Source organism: Otolemur garnettii, unplaced genomic scaffold (assembly GCF_000181295.1).
Source record: "Otolemur garnettii isolate 467f Iridium unplaced genomic scaffold, OtoGar3 scaffold00029, whole genome shotgun sequence".
Classification (NCBI taxonomy): Eukaryota; Metazoa; Chordata; class Mammalia; order Primates; family Galagidae; genus Otolemur; species Otolemur garnettii.
In genome coordinates this window covers 301,893-320,450 of record NW_003852424.1, presented here as the reverse complement: position 1 = coordinate 320,450, position 18,558 = coordinate 301,893, and the positions used below count along the sequence as shown (strand labels likewise).

General features: G+C 49.4%; 1 protein-coding gene across 1 annotated transcript in view; it reads right to left on the bottom strand.

Moving 5' to 3' along the window:
• Positions 1-12,733: 12,733 nt before the first annotated feature.
• Positions 12,734-18,558, bottom strand: part of LOC105886897 (AP-3 complex subunit sigma-2) — a 59,390-nt gene continuing 53,565 nt past the window's right edge. Inside the window, exons 5-6 of the mRNA XM_012804525.2 lie at positions 15,846-15,953; positions 12,734-13,820 (exon numbers count right to left, since the gene is read on the bottom strand). Coding sequence (XP_012659979.1) covers positions 13,692-13,820; positions 15,846-15,953 — 237 coding nt within the window. The 3' untranslated portion in view covers positions 12,734-13,691. The remainder of the gene's footprint in view (positions 13,821-15,845; positions 15,954-18,558) is intronic.

Here is an 18,558-nt window from a genome sequence, read left to right as displayed (position 1 = left end):
GCTCACCTCCATTTCTCTGCCATGAAGCTGGAGTACTTCTCCCCTTTCTGGCATCCCATCCCCTCCCATGGGTTCCCCAGCTCCCTGGACACCCTCATTTCCACCCATGGCCTGGAACATCCTGCCCAGCCCAGTCCGTAGAATTGGCTGGACTGGGCAGTCTGGGGGCCCAGCACATTCATGGCTATACCTGCCCCTGCCTTGCCCTGCTCTGCTGACATCAGATTCTGCCCTTGCCCAATGGCATCAGCCTTTCCAGGCCCTTCACCTCCTCGTCCCCAACTAGTCAGTCCCTGTTCTGCTCAACTCAGCACCCAGAACCCCGGTCCCTGAATCCTGCCTGGGGAATGCCCTTGGTGACTCCTCATGGGCCACTCCAGCCTCCTTGATGGACCTCCTACCCATTGACAGTTGGGTTGGCCTTTTACAGATGTCGTTGTCACTTCCATGTCCCCAAATTGTTCAAATCCTCAGGACACAGTTGTCATTGGGTCACTCAGTTTTAGGGTCTTGGGCCAGGGAGAGGAGGCTTAGGGCTGGAGCTGGAGGTGGAGCAAGTAGGGCTAGATGACATGGACAAGGTTGACTCCAACTGCCTCCCCTTCCCCTATCAGGACACCAGCCTTTCTCTGGATCTGGAGTGACTCCCCTTTCCTCTGTCCTCTGGGGCAGGATCCAAGAGTACCAGTCAACACTGAGCCTCAGCCAGGCCCAGGCCAAGGCAGCTGCCAGGGCAGGAGGGCTGGTGGGGCTAGTAGGGCTGGATGGCATTCCTGGCATTCTCTTCTTCAGAGCCCTGGAAGACTGGGGGCTCCACCAACCCAAATCAGCCCACACTCCTAGGAACCCTGCAGAGTGGTCCACTTGCTCTTGCCTCTCCCACACTCAGATGTGCACAAAAGATAGCCTCCAGAACTAGCTGCATCTAGGAGCAGAGGGGCCACGGACTGGGTAGTCATTGAATGAAGCCCACGACAGGCTCCTGAGGGGCTGGGGTCGGTACCTGGCTGAGATCTCAGGGATGATTAGGCCTGAACCTGACTCTAACACTGGCATGGGGTGGGGTGGGGTACGAGAGTGTGCCCAGCAGGTTAAGGTCAGGCTTTGCATTCTGGCTAAGGCACTTACTAGCAGAGTGACCCTGGGTATGTGACTTTTCTGTGCCTTGGTTTCCTCATCTGCAGAGAGTATTGTAATAGTACTTTGTCCATGTCATCATCCTTATCACAGGCTGCCCTGAGCCTCACAGCCTCTGGCCCTACTTGCTCCTCCTCCGGCTCCAGCCCTAAGCCTCCTCTCCCTGGCCCAAGACCCTAAGACTGAGTGACCCAATGACAAAAATGTTGAACAATTGGCAAGAAGTAGGCACAAGGGGTTAATTTTGACTTCAGCATTTGCTAGTTTTTTTTTTGTTGTTGTTGTTTTGTTTTTTTGTGATAGAGTCTCACTCTGTTGTCCTGGGTATCTTGATTTAACTCCTGAGCTCAGACAATCCACCCACGTTGCCAGACATTTGCCAGTTTTTCTTTTTTGTTTGTTTTTGTTTTGAGACAGAGTCTCACTTTGTCGCCCTCAGCACGTCGTGGCATCCTAGCTCACAGCAACCTCAAGCTCTTGGTCTCAAGTGATTCTCTTGCCTCAGCCTCCCAAGTAGCTGGGACTATAGGCGTTGGCAACAATGCCCTGCTGTTTTGCTGTTTTTAGAGATGGGGGTCTCACTCTTGCTCAGGCTAGATGCGAACCTGTGAGCTCAGGCAATCCACCTTGGCTTCTCAGAGTGTTGAGATTACAGGTGTGAGCCACCGTGCCCCACCTCATTTGCCAGTTTTGATGGCGTAAATCATCCTATCCTGTCAAATCTGCAGCTACCACAGAAGGTGGAGCTGGGAAGAGGTGCCCACTAGCACCCCAGCATCACATCTCCACTGCACAGGCTTTCTGAGCAGCTGGGACCATAGGTGTACATCACCATGTCTACAAAACTTTTTCATTTTCTTTAGAGATGGGGTCTTGCTATGTTGTCCAGGCTGGTCTCAAACTCCTGGGCTCAAGCCATCCTTCTGCTTCAGCCTCCCAAAGTGTTGGGATTACAGCATGAGCCACTGCCCCCAGCCTAGAATTCTATTATTATAGAGTTGGTTTTTTTAAAAAATATTGTTATTGAGATGTACTTGGCCTACAATAAATTGCACATATTTCAGGTTTCCAAGTCCTACTAAACCATGTCCACAATTAAGATACTGTTCTGTCACCTCAAAAGTTTCCTTGGGCCCCTTTGTCATCCCTCTCTCTGCTCCTCTTTTCCCCACTCCATTCCCAGGCAGCCACTGGTCATCTGTCACTATAGATTACTTTGCATTTTCTAGATTTTCATATAAATGGAATCACACACATTCTGTGTACTCTGTTTTGTCTGGCTGTTCTCTCTCCAAAAGTGGTTCAGGATTAACTGAGTTAATCCATCTAAACTTCCCAACATTCGCCTGCTGCATAGTCAGCACTTCAAATCTATGCTGCTGTACCTGTCAGCTGAGGCCAAGTTATGTTGCAAAGGGCTCACAGCCACGCCCCCTCCCTCATGGGCTATCCGCTGCACTGTGCCAAGTCACCTGCACTCCCAGACCCAGCTGGAAGGAGCAGCCCTGTTTCCTGGCAGAGACAACAGTGACCCTGCAGCATGATGCCATGATCCCACACCTCAGCTATGTTCATGTGTCACTGACCAAAGTACGTCCCATGGCCAAGCCTGATAGCCAGGGAGCTGGCAGTGCTGTACTCCCCCAGAGGGGCAATGAAAGTTTCTGGCAATAATAATGCCACACAGCTGCTTCACTGTCCTTGCTGTTCCTCAGCCCCACCCACCTGTGGGAGGCCCTGCAGATATTGCATCTTGTCCCAGGCACATTGCCTCAGGCTGAGCTGCTTCCTCCCCACAAGCCAGAGTCCTCCATTCTCCAGCATCTGTTAAGTGGGAGCCACACATTGCTTTTGGAAATAGGGACTAGCTAAGCCACCAGGCCACAATCTCTACCTGGTCTGCCCACAGCTCACTCTGTGCATCCACCCGACAGTCTCTCCCAACTCCGATTGGGCCCCCACTCTCTTAATCTCAACCTCTCCTCTGAATATGCTGCTTAAATTAGGCAGCCTCTCCAGGTGTCCATTGTAGATGTCCCTGTAGATGCGGCTCCCCTCTGGAGTCTTGTGTGACCTCCCATTCTCTGATGGTCTCTCCTTCCTGAACTGAGCTGCCTGCTGGGTCTGGGCACTTCTCTTCTCCCTCTGCTCCCCAAACTCCAGTTGTACCTCATCTTATTTCTCCCACCACGCCCAACCCAGAGCAGGGCTCTATCATCCATGCAGCTGCCAAGACCTTGGGCACCTCCTGCCCCTTTCTCCTGTGTGCCTCACTCCCAGCCCCATGACAGTCCCTAAATTCTGTCCATTCAGGCCCCAGGGTGTCCCAACAATCCTCCACCTCTCTCCATCACCTCTGTCCTGCCCTAACCTGGTCTAGGCTACCACCAAAAGTCTCCCTTCTGGGACTGAGAATTTTTATTTCTTCTCCTTTCTCATCCATTCTCTACACTGAAATCAAGTGTAAAAATGGAAAAATAACTGCTCTCCTACCTCACAGACAGACCACTCACTGGCCTGCCTCCCCAGAGGCCTCAGCATCCCCCACCCCACCCTACTCCCTTCTTGCCCTCAGCCCCCGGGCCCATCTCTCACCCCTCCACTTCCAGGTCTACAGTGCTGGCCCACTATCATGTGACCCACTGAGCTGGCAGACTCCTCTTAGAGGCCTTTCCCCATCTCTCTGGGGACAGTAAAGCATAGGGGCACATGAATGGCCTCAAAATCCCTGGAGCTAGGGCACCTATCTATCAACCGTAAGGGTTAGAGGGCTGAGAACCTATCTGCTTCTTCCAGCCTCAGGAGGAGAGGGAAGCAGGTCTGGAAGGTAGGGGAGAGAATAGCAAGTGACAAGGACAACGAGACAATGACCTTACATCATTCAGCTCACGCCACGCACCAGGAACTATTCAACATTTCCCACAGACTAATTCTTTTCCTGCCTTATATCTGTATGTTATTTCTTATTTATTTTTATTCTTGTTTTTTGAGACAGAGTCTTACTCAGTCACTCTGGGTAGAGGGCCATGGCATCATAGTTCACAGCAGTTCAGTAGCTGGGACTACAAGCACCTGCCACGACATCCAGCTAGTTTTTCTATTTTTAGTAGAGACAAGGTCTTACTCTTGCTCAGGCTGGTCTTGAACTCCTGAGTTTGCACCTCCTCACCTCAGCTTCTCAGAGTGCTAGAATTACAGGCATGCGCCACCACACTGGCCTTAACATGCATGTTATGTTATGTGCCTAGAGAACAAGGCAAAGTCCAAAGTGAAGAACTCAACAGAGCTTCACAAAGAGAACACTCCAGTGATATCAGCACCCAGATGGAGAGAGTGAGCACTCCCCACACCCCAGAAACTCTACCTATGCCTCCCGGTGTCTCTGCCCTTCTAAGGGGCACCACTACCCTGACATCTAATACCAGAAAGCTAATGCCTACTTTACGTTCCGGTAGATCAAATCATACAGCCTCCAGGCTGTGTGCCTGGTCTGTGCCCAGGGCCTCTGCAATCTGTCCTCCATCACAGCTGGGTACTTCTCGGCTGCACTTCCTTCTCTACACCACCCACTGTTGGAGGGTATTTGGGGAGTGTCCCGTTTGTGGGGAGGATGCATGATGCTAGGGACATCTTGTTTATGTCAGCTGTGGACACGGACTCACTTGGCACCCCCTGAGTCATAGTGTCTGGTAACTCCACTGGTGGTTTCTACCAATTTCCCAGGTGTCCTGCCAGCTGTGCAAGAGAGTCTAGATTAACTCCTAATCCTCATGACAGCATCTGCACAAGAGATATTGAGAGCAGCTGTTCCTGTCTCTTCCCTGTTGGGCAAGCTCCTCACTGTGTGACCCGGGCAGCTTTCCTCTGCTTCCTGGCCTGAAGGCTCTGCCTGTGGCCCCAGCTTTCCAGGCTCAGGCACTCACTAGGAGTGCATCTCTTAAGGAGAAGGCAGCAGGGCTGGGGCCCAGTGCTGGCAGTGCCTCTTAGAGAACTCGTGTTTGCCTGTGGCCTGGCCAGCCTGCTTTAAGGCTTCCCACCTGCCATGAGTCCACAAGAGCCCCTATACTCTTTTGATAAATGCCACTTCTCAGTCAGTTCTGTTGTTTGCAACTAAGAGGGCTGACTGATGCAAGGGAGCTGTCTTAGTCCCACTTGAGAGATGAGGAAACAGAGGCACAGGGAGGTTAGTTATGTTGCTCAAGGTCACAGAACTGGAAGTAAGGCAGCTATGATTCAGGCTAAGTCCGTGTTGTCTCCAGGACTTCGCACCTGTATAGTGAAGCTTTTCTCATACACTCCTCCTAATACCTGGTTGTAGGCAGCTAAGTGGCTTGCTCAGGGTCACATAAGTGATCTAGAAGCCAGGCCCTACAGCTCCTGCCTCATACTGCTACGGCCCTCGAGGCTGAGTTGAGTGTGCAGGTACGTTGAGAGGGACACAGAAAAGTAGCATTCATTTATCTGCTGAATATTATTTGTTTACTAATGGCCTAACATGGGTCAGGCACTGTGCTAGGACCACCAATGTGGCTGCAAAAAGTTTCGAAAAGACAGCTGGCAGCACGTATGCTGTCACATCAGCTGACAAGTCCCACCAAGGACAAAGTAGGGGAAAGGATAGGACGTGACTGGGGACAACTGGCTATTTCAACCAAGCCAATAGGGACGTTCTCTGACAGGGATGCCTGAATGAGAGGCATAAGGAGACCTGAAGAAGGGCAGGCAGGGCAAAGGCCCAGATGGGATTTAGCCTGTTCTAGGATCTACATGAAGGCTGGTGTGGCTGGAGGAGAGAGGGAGGCAAAGGGTGGCACAAGATGAGGACAGGAGGCAGGAGGGGCTGGCTAAGTAGGGCCCTGTATTTCTTTCTCAGGCAGGCAAGAAGCTTTGGGAAGGCAGAGAAGTGGTCTGACCAATGTGTTAGAAGGTTCACTCTGGCTGAGGGATGACCTGGGCCATAAGGAGACATGACAGGGGATGGGGAGATGGGGGAGGGGGGTAGGAACAGCTGAGAGGCTGTGCATCCAGGCAAGGGCAGGTTGGAGGTGTTGAGATATGGGCTGCCAGGCAGCAGCCTTGTCAAGATTTGGGCCGGGGGGAAGGGATGGCCTAGGCCCCAACCACTGACACAGCTAGGGACTGTGGGCCCAAAGCAAAGAAGCCACCTTCACATGTGGAGACCAGGGGAGCTTGCTGACCTGCAGAGAGGATCTGTAGCCTCTCTGGGGCCGAGGGAATTGGAGCAGCTGGGCAGGACTGGGTGGGGGCTAGAAATGGGGTGGCCTGGCAAGAAGGGTCAGCAGAGAGGGGCCTGACAGGGAGGCCTCTTGAAGCTGCCAGCCCGTGCCAGGCTCAGGCTGGTGCCAGGCTCAGGCTAATACCAGACAGCATTACCGCCACTCCCTCCTGTTTGGAACAGAATTTGAACCTGGCCCTGAAATGCACTGTGCACTTTAAACAGGCCAGGATGGTGGGAGCTATTAGGCCAAAGGAGGGCCCAGTTGGTGCAGAAGAGGCAGAAAAAGGCTAAGAAGTCAGGAGGGGCCTCAGTTGAAAACACTCCCAAGGAACTAGTACCTGTAAGGGGGCAGGTCCAGCTGTACCACAGTCCCAGAAAAGCTGTCTCAGCACTTCCCCAACTAGAAAGGATCAAGAAAGGATAGCTTCCTGGACCGTGATGTTGGTGCTACCTTTGGCTTGCAGCTGGGGCCACACACACCTAACGGGGAGGCCACTCAGAGGGCTGGCGAGGGGAAAGGGAGGGCATCTAGCACCAAGTGCCCCAAACCAAGAGGCTGGGAACGCTTTACCCCAGGCTGCCCAGGGCAAAGGTGTGATCCCAGCAGCCAGGAGTACACTGGGCTGTGGCTATCTCTTGGCTCCCAGTTTTGCTGCCAACAGGTGAGAGTCCAGAGGTGAAGCTGAGAAGGCTCCTGTCCCTGTCACCCCAGTGTTGAGGTGGGGAGGCCTTTCCCAGGCCAGTAGAGGACTGACCCGCAGCAGCTTCAGGGAGGCAGGGGTTCTAGGAGCCACCAAATCCCCCAGTCAGATGCCTACAGCCCAGGACCTGGACTCACTAGTTGGTACATATCTTGGGTTTCACCTCAGTCTGGGGACCTATGGACCCATCTGAAAATTGTCCCTGGAACTCCCTTCTGTCACTTTATTTGTATTTATTTTATTTGGGACAGAGTCTCACTCTGTTGCCCTAGGTAGAGTGCCGTAGCATCATAGCTCACAGCAACCTCCAACTGTTGAGTTCAAGTGATCCTCCTGCCTCGCCCTCCCAAGTAGCTGGGACTACAGGCGCCAGCCACAACACCACACCACCTTTCTATTTTCAGTAGAGACAGGGTCTGACTCTTTCTCAGGCTGGTCTCAAACTCCTAAGCTCAAGAGATCCTCTCACCTCAGGCTCCCAGGTGCTCTGGGGTCACAGGCGTGAGCCATCATGCCCAGCTCTTTACCTGTGCTTTCTTTTCTCACACAGGTTTGCGCAGGGCACCCTCAGCAGCCGGATGACAATCTCCAGCTCCCCCTCTTATAGTTGATGTCCAGTGCTTAGAGGCTGGGGGCAAAGGGCATCCCTGTCCCCAAGCAACTCAGGAGGCCAGGCTTATGTCAGAATTAAAGAAAAACCTTAAGGTTGGCTCTTAAGGCCCAAAGATCCCATTTCTCACAGGAAGTGCCAAGTGACAGGCCCTGCTCGCCCTGCTTGGCCAAATGCTGCATTTCCCTCCTCCCCTTTGGTCCCACCCCACCCACATTGCCATTTCGGGTCTTCAGGGGAGGTTTGCTTTCTGTGGAGCCCAGAGCTCCTACAACCTTACCCAGTGGTGCCTCTGGATGCAGAGGTGGGCAACCTGTCATCCCTCTGCAGTGCCCACCTCTGAGGCCACCTCAGTTCTGCTGACCTCACTTGCCCTCTACCTGCCATCAGGACATGAACATCAGGCACTGACTTTCCCTCTATCCTGGAGCCACTGAGCTTCTATGTCACTCTGCTGCTGACCTGCCCAGTGGTCCACACTAGACCTCAGCTAGTCCATATGATGACCCCTTCTACGGAGGAGATTGATCTCCCAAAGATTCAGACCACACTTTGCAGAGAGAGATGTACCCTTCCTTCTCATGCTTAGACAACCAACTTAGGCTTGGTTGGACGCTGTCCCACATTGAGGTCAGAGCGACATCTGCACAGTTCTCACTGGGGGGTGGCAGGCCTAGAGCCGCTCTGCCATCTAGACCTCCACCCTTCACTTGCTCACAGCTCAGCCCCAACCCTCTTGTCCTTGCCCCCATGGCTCCAACTGTCACTTCTGTATGGACACTCATGTCATCTCCTGCCCACTCGGCTTCCCAGCTAACTGACAGACTTCTGCCCCCAAGATTGTCTCAGGCAACTCCAACCTCACACGTCCCCCTTCAAACTCCTTACCACTGTCCCTCCCAATCCTCCTGTTTTCTCCAGAGCCCCGTCGTCATGGCTGCTGCAGCTACATGGGCCCAGCCTGCCACCATCGACTTTGCCTTTCTCCTCCCTCATCCTCCACAGGCTGACCCTCTGAACCACCTGCTCCCAGTGCCACTGTTTGGGTTTGTATCCCAGAATGCTGCACACAGGACCCCAGGAGGCACACGCTATGAGGGGCAGGGAGTGGACAGCACTGTCAGCCTTCTGCCCACCCACTAGTTATGGAACAGTATAGACCGGGCACTGCTCATGGCAGTGGAGACACAGCAGTGAGTTGAAAAAGCCCATCCTAATAGGAGAGGAAAATAACCTAAAAAGCCAAATGCAGGTGCCAGAGTGCTGTGGGAAGAGGCGTGGCCAAACAAGGCAGCCAATCCCAAGTCAGAGTACAGTTCTATAGGGTGGTCTGAAGCCCTCCTCCCTGGAGCAAACCCACAGTGGTGGGTTTAGGTCAACCATCAATGTCAAATGGAACGTCATTTCACTCTCAGAAGATACACCCTCAGTTTTGGTAATAAAAATCCAGGGACTTTCTTTCTTAATCCTTTAAATTGTAAACATTAGTTGCTCCCAAGGATGGAGACTCAGTGTTTAGGGAAACAGGGTGGGAGTCTTCTGCTTACCAGCCTTTTGTTTTCCTCAGTTTTGAACTATGTGAATGTATTTCCTTTGTTGAAAGGAAAAATTGAAAATAGGAAACATTCCAACAGACTTGTGGAAAGGATTTAATCACTTTCTTAGAGCAACTTCCCCAAAGGGTCTGTTTTCCCACCTGACAACTTCTGCTGAACATAGAACCCTCCAGGTGAGTGGCTCCCACTTTATGCACAGCCGCTCACCCACCTGTGAGTGGCCCATCCTGTGCTAGCAGTTTAGGTGGACCAGGGTAACCACTGCCACACTGTGAGGTGGGCATCCTCCCCATGGTAGGGCAGACTGGGGAGGTTGAAAATTAGGACATTTGCTGGGAACCAGCAACTCCTCTGGGCCTCATCCTTCAGGGGCTTTTCCTTTTGGCCATTGCAACACTTGGACTAGGTCATACTCCTGACCTTCATTTTCATGACTAATTAATCACAGCTGCATCCTATTTGGAAAGCCATGGACAAACGGTCACACTGAAACTCCCTACTATAGAGGGTCCACAAGGGAAGATTCAACCAGCAACCTGGTTTTGGCTATGCCCTTGGTTTTTCTTCTGGTGAAGCTGGGGTCAGAAAGAAGGCATTGCTAAGTTGGCTCCATGATGACAGAGATGGTGGGAAGAGCTGGCTTCACACAGGGTAGAGGCCTGAATGCACAGGGATTTGGGAGGATTCAGGATACCCTGACCTGGTCCTCAGTGTGGCAATGATATTCCTCAGGGCCACTAACCAGGCCCAGAGGAAGACAGGCTGTGTGGAGCATGGCCTAGTAGGACATGATGTGTTCAGCTAGGGGATGGTAAATGGATTATTGTCCTTTAAATATTCCATCACAAAGTCACTCATTCCAGCCCCACAAATCCAGGCCAGCAGTCAGATTCCCGGGTCTCAATCATCTGACCCTATCAAAGACGCTCACAGAGCCAACAGTAGTGAGCACAGCCAAGTGTCTCTCCCATATTCACAGCCTAGAATTGACTATGACTCTCACCAGGAACATAGCTGGGTAATCGAAGAATTTTAGATTTTAGTTAGTGGCAGTGAACACCAAAGACCCAGTATTCTCTATAACCTCAGGAAACCCTTAAACTGAGGAGTCCCAGGCCTCCCAGGGTAAATTCAAACCTAGCCCTTATTTTCATAACTGACATCTCTCAGCAGCAAAATCCATACCATTCTCCAAAAAACAGGCCAAATTTTTTTTTTTTTTTTTTGTGGGAGGCTGGGTTTGAACCCACCACCTCTGGCACATGGGGCCAGCGCCCCACTCCTTTGAGCCACAGGTGCCACCCCCAACTTTTATTTTTTTTAAAAGATATTTATGACTTTGCTGATAGTAGGCTAGAAAGCTAGCTGACGTACAGGAGCACCAACTGGTCACTGACCAATAAGAAACCAGGTTGAAGCTTTATGCTCTTTTGAGAGGCAGTGCGAGGGCTGTTTCTGGATGCTCACTTTTAAATCTATAGGACCAGTGATTTGGGAAACCACTGGTTTCTGGCAGGCAAAATATGTGAAAGACTGTCCCAGGATATCTGGCATGTGTCGATGTCCTGCAGTAAAACCGCATAACAAATGAACTAGAAAAAAGGGTGCAGCTCTGTGACTCTCAACTTACCACATAGAAGTTTGGGCTTTGGCTTGTCAGTTAAAAATGGAGGGATGTAGAGGGTCCCTTTAGCTTGTATGCTCTGCATTGAGGTCACTGCTGATTACCTTAGAAAAGCCAGCCTTTTTTTTTTTTTTAAGACAAAAATCTCACTCAGGTCACCTGACTAGAGTGCAATGGTGTGATCATAGCTCACAGCAAGTTCAAACTCCTGGGCTCAAGTTATTTTTCTGCTTCAGCCTGTACAGTAGCTGGGACTATAGATACCCACCACTAAGCTAATTTTTCTATTCTTTTTTCTTTTTTTGTAAAAATGGGGTATTACTCTTGCTTAGGCTAGTCTCAAACTCCTGTCTTCAAGCAATCCACCCGCCTCAGTCTCAGAGTACTGGGATTAAGGCAGGAGCTACCACGCCTGGTCCTCAAGCCTGTTTTTATCAGTTTACTTAATCCCTTTGAGACTCAGTTTTTCTTTTCTTTTACCGTGTCTCCCCAAAGTAAGACCTACCCCCCAAATAAGCCCTAGCAGGATTTCTATGCATTTGTTAAATATAAGCCCTACCCCGATAATAAGACCTAGTGATGGGCGTGGCTATGTAGGTATCTGCATAGCCACGCCATGCATTTCAGCAGGGAGCAGTAAGGAAGACTGGAATACCTTAAAAATTAAGACATACCCTGAAAATAAGCCTTAGTGTGTCTTCTTGAGAAAAAATAAATATAAGACACTGTCTTATTTTCAGGGAAACACGGTAATAAAAGACATGGTCTCACTATCACCTAAGCTGGAATGCAAATGGTGCCATCTTAGCTCAATGCACCCTCAATTTTCTGGGCTTAAGCTATCCTCCCACTTTGGTGTCCTGAGTTACTGGGACCACAGGCACCCACCACTATACCTGGCTAATTTTTAATTTTTTTAATAAAGATAAGGTCTCCTTATATTGCCCAAGAAAGGCTCCCACAGTGCTGAGATTATAGGGAGTCTACTGGGTAGTCTCAAATCTTAGTCCTGTGTGACCTAGGAGCAGGTTACCTGACCTTTCTGATCTACCTTCTTTACCTGCAAAATAAGAATAAGAATGTCTGTTGTAAGGGTTATTCCAAGATCTTGCTTATGCCAACTTATAAATGTAAACTGTTTCTGTCCTCGTTTTCTGATTCCACAAAAAATGTGAATGTGCTAAAAATGTCAAAAAACACCCCCAAACCTTTAAAAGAATGCTATCAGAGGTTTTGACATCAGATCTATTCACTTGTGTTTCCATCTTCCAACACGAGAGGCTTAACTTTTTCTTTTCTTTTTTCGAGACAGAGTCTCTATGTCACCTTTGGTAGAGTGCTGTAGCATCACAGCTCACAGCAACCTCAACCTCTTGGGCTTAAGCAATTCTCTTGCCTCAGCCTCCCAAGTAGCTGGGACTACCACAACACCTGGCTATTTTTTGGTTGTAGTCGCCATTATTGTTTGCCAGGCCCGGGCTGGGTTCAAACCTGCCAGTCCCAGTGTATGTGCTGGTGCCCTAGCCGCTGAGCCACAGGCGGATGAGCCGAGAGGCTTAACTTCTGATTACCAACCACCCACCTCTGAGGTTGTCAGAGGTACTGAGGAGGACAGGAGGTGTCAAGGAACAATGGGCACAGACCACAGGAAGCTTTTCAGAAGCAGGAAACGTGGCCCTGAGGGCACGCTCTCTGACTCACTCTGTGATGGCTCTTGGGGTCTGAGGACAGTCTGGTCTCCACCAGCAGGTCTGGGAGGTACCCTCTTGGCTCCCTAATCTCAGCACAACTCAGCACCACACCTGAGCCATGGCCTCACAGAAAGTAGGGAAGCAGTTTTAGCTCCAAATTAACCACAAAAGAAACTCATCACATGTAAACATTTATGGGTCTCCAGAGCTCTGGGAGAACATCACCTGAGGGAACACGGGCCCAAGTTCAGGAGGAAAGAGGTGGCACTGCCCCCACAGGGGTGACCCCAGCTCACGCTCTCCTGCTCCCCCCAGGAACTGGGTGAGGTGGCCATGGGTCTCCTTTGCAGGCGACTAGTAATTCATAATACAGCAACTGAACCTTCTGCTCCCATGAGGAGAATGTATTTTAAACTTGGGAAGGGTCGTTATTCTGGGATATTCCATGTTGTCAGCTTTAACCTTCCACAGACCCAGGGCCTCTCTCTACATGGCGGACTTCTCTAGCAAGCCTGCACGTGTGTGTGTGTGGGGTGCTCTCCTGTCAGTTGAACTGTGGTAGGCACAACTAGGTCTATGACAGAATTGCATCCTGCAAATAAATACCTGGGGGGACAGAACTGTGATGACAGGGGAACACATTCTGCAGGTGGTGGTAAACAAAGGGTATAATGATTTTAGTAGAGCCAGCAGGTGACTCTGGTTCTAATGAAACCTACCCTTACTTGCTACTCCCCAAGGACCGGCCCTTTTCTAACAAGGGCACCTCACCACCAAGTAAATGCTCTAGGAGCTCAGAAGCTTGTGGTGCTCAGGCAGGATGGAGACTCGAGTCAGAGAACGTGCTCAGCCCTCGTAGGGGTTTTGGGATGCAAGGGGGCCTGCTCCATGCAGGCCTGAATCCCTGGAAGTGGGTGTGTGTGAGAGGTAAAGGTGCAGGGCCTGGCTGTGCATGTGAGAACCAAGCCCGCCCAGGCAGTATCCACATGAACCCCCTCCATGCCACACATCTTTCCCAGACAGGAAGGTGCAGGGCTCAGTGCTTGAATCTTCTAAGGCTCAGAATGGGCTGTTTCCAGGCTTGCTTGGGTTTGCTTGTTTTAAGGACACCAATTCAGACCAACTCTGAACCTTCAGACAAACTGGGACAGGTTGGGGACTTTGATATTGAGATCACCAATGTTGATGTTCCGAGGAATCTCAGGAAGGTTGATATTTTTCACGGCAGATACAGCCCGTGCAGGGGCTGCTGAAAGGCCACCCTGAGGAGAAATAAGAGGTGGGTATGAGACAAATTCTCAGTGACATGTGCTTAATGCTAAAAAACTAAAACCAAATGAAAAAGTAACAGGTAAGGGAGGCCTAGAAAAATTTAAAACTGACCACACACAACAGAAGTTTTAATTTTTCCTCTTTGTTCTTCAACAAAGAATGTAAACAAAGCAGTCTCCAGATGGGGTTTGGTACTGGGTCTGAAGCTGGCACTCACACCAGCCAACAAGCCTGTCAAAGGCAGATGTGTCTCACGTAGCCTTAGCACCCAAGTGCCTGGCAGTGCCTGGCTTATGGCAGGTGCTCCGTAAATGTGTACTGGCATTACACGCGCCCGCCACAATTGCCCAGCTATTTTTTGGTTGCAGCCATCATTGTTGTTTGGTGGGCTCGGGCTGGATTCGAACCCGTCAGCTCAAGTGTATGTGGCTGGCGCCTTAGCCGCTTGAGCCATAGGCGCCAAGCCACAAAAGATGTTAATTATTACACCACGTTAAGTGTCACCCTCCTTTTTTCCAGAGACTGAAAATTCATTGATGAATGCAAAGTCAGGGAAATTCCTTTTTTTTTTTTTTGAGACAAGAGTCTCAAGCTGTCACCCTGGGTAGAGTACCATGGTGTCACAGCTCACAGCAACCTTCAACTCGGGCTCAAACGATCCTCTTGCCTCAGTTTTTTCATGCCTCTAGTTTTAGTAGAGACAGGGTCTCAATTTTTTCTCAGACTGGACTCAAACTCTTGAGCTCAAGCAATCCACCCGCTTTTGCCTCCCAGAGTGTTAGGATTACAGGTGTGAATCACCGTGCCCAGCCCAAGGAAATTCTTAAAAGGAACAGGAACTTCACAGCTCTAGTGAGCTGCTTGCCCACTAACAATTTGAGACAGAAAAGGGCTGGCTCTGGGGATGTCGTGCACAACAAGCTGGGAGGCACAGCCATGTGGGAGGCAGGTGTGCCACAGACACAGGAGGTAACCAAGCACAGAGTGAAGACGTCTGTGCCAACTCTCACCCTCCAGGCTTACTCAAGCATGGAGAGATGGGAAAAAGTTGACCAAGATGTTCTCAAAATCATCTTTCCCATACTGACGACTTTCAGGATACCAACTCCAAATCCACCCGTACCTAGTTAAGTCTCTACTTCTCATTTCTAACCCCCATGCCTCTGACTCGCTATTCCTGGAAGCTTCCCAGCCTGCATTTCTAAAAGAGTTATCACTGCCACAATAGCTATGGTTTGGAAAAGCTTCTTCAGCAGGATTGCCACTGTTCAAGAAAGAATTATTCCTGGTTTCGCAAGCTCAAGTTCCGTTACACAAAGCTAAAACCTCTTTAAGACACTCAGATAATTAGAGGTACATTGTTCTGTGTGCAAAATATCTGTACGTAAAAGCAAATATCTGTGTGTAAAAGCAAATGTCTATAATCTCTGCTGCCTAGTAAAGCTGAGGAAGGGAATGGAGAATCCTCAGGGATAGGACAGAGGTGAATGTCTCCATCAAGCCCAGTACCATGTGGTTGAGTGGTTATTTCCAAACCCAGCCCAAACGCGACTATAGCTTTTTATAACGTTGCCTGGAAATAAGGGAACTGGTGGCTCTGAAAGACACCATGAGAAATGGCTGCCAGATGCCCAGACTCAGAAACGAGGAAACCACACTAGAATTAGAGAAGGAGGTCCTGGGTCCCTCTGCGGAATATGCAACTTTGAAAGGAGAAATTATGAACCAAAAACATGGGCCACAATTCCCTAAGCCAGAAGGTGTCTGCCTTCCTCTGCCATGTGGCTTTTCCATTCATACCTGTAGCCTGAGAGCCTGAGATTTCAAACCTCATTACCTATTTAATTTTCACAGCTGACCTTCAAACTTTTCAGTTTCGATGGACTCCAGGAAGAGAAGATGAGTATAAAAATTTCTTAAAGTTCCACAGCGACAGAAACCAATACACAGACATGCTCCTCCCTCTGCCCGAGACTTCCCTCCCCAGCCAGAATGGGGCTCAGCTGCCTACTCACCTCCGACTTCTCCAGCCTGTTTTGAGATTCAATCTGTGCCACGATTTCATTCATATTTGTTTCTAACACCATCCCGCCCATCACCACCTCCTGGAGGATGTAGTGTACCTACAAGGGAAGCAAACGTGAAGAGGATGAGAATACTCATGGCAGACACTCAAAGCAGAGAGGCGGCAGCTGAGTACAGGCTATGAGACCAGACACATCTTGCTTGCACTCCAGCTCTGCTCTGTAGAGCCGATGACCCTCTCAGAGCTTCACCCTCCTTCCAGGACCATAGTGAGGACTGGATGAGATTAACTGGCGTTAAGCACTGAGCCTGGTGCACAGGACATACTTTTTTTTTTTTTTTTGAGACAGAGTCTCACTTTGTTACCCTCGGTAGAGTGTGTAGCATCATAACTCACGACAACCTCAAACTCCTGGGCTCAAGTGATTCTCTTGCCTCAATCTCCCAAGTAGCTGGGACTACAGGTGCCCACCACAACACCTGGCTATTTTTAGAGATGGGGTCTCGCTCTTGCTCAGATTGGTCTTGAACTCCTAAGCTCAGGCAATCCACCCACCTCGGCCCCCCAGAGTGCTAGGATTATCGGCGTGAGCCACCGTACCCGGCCTGATACACTGGGTTTTAAGTAGGTTAACAATAGTTTTATCACCAATACTGACTGACTAATTTAAGTAGGTCCAGCTATGACAGAATAAAGCCCATCCAGGAAGCTAATTGGATATGTTTCAGGTTCCACAGGATAGATCCTCCAGCCTGTGCTGCTCCAGGGAGGGAAGTGATCAGAGTAACATATAGCCCTTTCCTTTATCTTCACCCTCACCATATTTCTTACGGCTTAGACAAGAAAGCAGGTTCAGCATAAACACAGGGTGCTATACACAGGGAAAATGAGAAATTGTAGCTAAATCCTTTATTTACAAGATATTCGTTACAAAATTTTACAAAGAGATGGCCAACACATACAGGATATTTTGCAGATATTGTGTAAAATTGTGTCTGGGCTCTGACATCAGAGAAGCAGGGAAAAGGATTTCAGGTGGAAGGCACTGAAGAGGCACATCAGCTGGTATAAGACAGGCATGGAGAGCTCCACTTATACAAGTGACAAGGCTGAGAAGGCAACTGGGTAGAGCGGGTCTTCTTAGCCTGAGTGCTAGTGACCTGTCCTGTGCACTGCAGCACACTCAGCAGCGTCCCTGGTCTTTCCTCACTAGATGCCAGTAGCTCCCCTTCAGGGGCAACAACCGAACATGTGTCCGGACATTGTCACGCATCTTCTGGGAGCAAACTCACCCCAGATGAGAACCACTGATCTCCAGTCTACAGTCAGGCACCCACTCACACTGTAGAGCAATGAAAAACTGAGAAGGAAGTTGTGCTCACAGGTTCGTGTGCCTGTGAGGGTCCTGCATGTCTGCACACCTGTGCAACCCTGCAGGTCCATACACCTGTGTTACCCTGCAGATCTGTGTACCTGGGCGACCCCACACATCCACACGTCTGCACAACCCCATGAGTTCGCACACCTGTGTGACCCTGATGCATGAAGTTCCCTGGCACAAAGTTCTCTACATTTTCCTGAAGTAGAAGGTGGAGGGTGTGTATTAACAGAGGTAACTAGGGGTAACTAGGGGCATTTCTTCTGATATTGGGAACTAAGTATAACTCGGATATACAAGTATATATCCAAGTATAACTCCCTCATATGTGCCCACAATGAGCCTTCTTAAACACTTTGTCTAAATACACACACGCTCTCATGAGGTGTTCTTGTATTTTATATTATGTGAATTGTTGCCTATACATGCAAATAAGATCTAATGGCAAAAGTTTCACATTTAGATATTTACAAAATGTTAAACAAAACTGGTTTCAAAATTATTCCCTAGGAAAAACTATTATTTATACTTCCCCATCAAGAAATAGGCCACTAGCCAGGCACAGTGGCTCATACCTAAAATCTCAGCATTTCAGGAGGTATAGGTGAGAGGACTGTTTGAGGCCCCAAGAATTTGAGACAGCTACCATCTCTTTAAAAAAAAGAAAGAAAACAAAGAAAATTTTAAAAAGATACAGGCCTCTGAAAACAGTATGATCATTCCCCCAAAATTAAAAACCGAATTACCATATGACCCAGCACTTTCACTTCTGGGTTTGAGGTATATGTCAAAAGGACTGAAAGCAGGGATCTGAAGTGAGATTTGTATGCCCATCATCATTCACAGCAGCATTAGTCACAACAGCCAAAAGGTAGAAGCTACCCAAATGTACACCAAAAGATGAATAAGTAACAAAAGGTGTTATACACATTTTATTATATATAAAATTATATATATTTATACAATGACCTTAAAAAGGAAGGATAAAAAAAGATGAATTAATGCCATTTGCAATAATCTGGATGGAACTGGAGACCATTCTCGTAAGCAAAGTTATCTCAATAATGGAAAAATAAACACCACATGTACTCACTGTTAAACTGGAACCCGTAAGCCCACATGTGCACAGGGAGAAGGAAAACTCAGTGGAAATCAACTAGGGGGAGGGGGAGAAGGGGAGGGGAAACAGCCAACCTAATGGGTAGAGAAGATGGTGTCTTGGTGATGGACACCCACAGACATGAGTCAAGTGTCACAGAACTACCCAGGCAACCAAAAAAATATGCACTTCCTTAATATTTTTAAAATGATTTAAAAAGGGGGG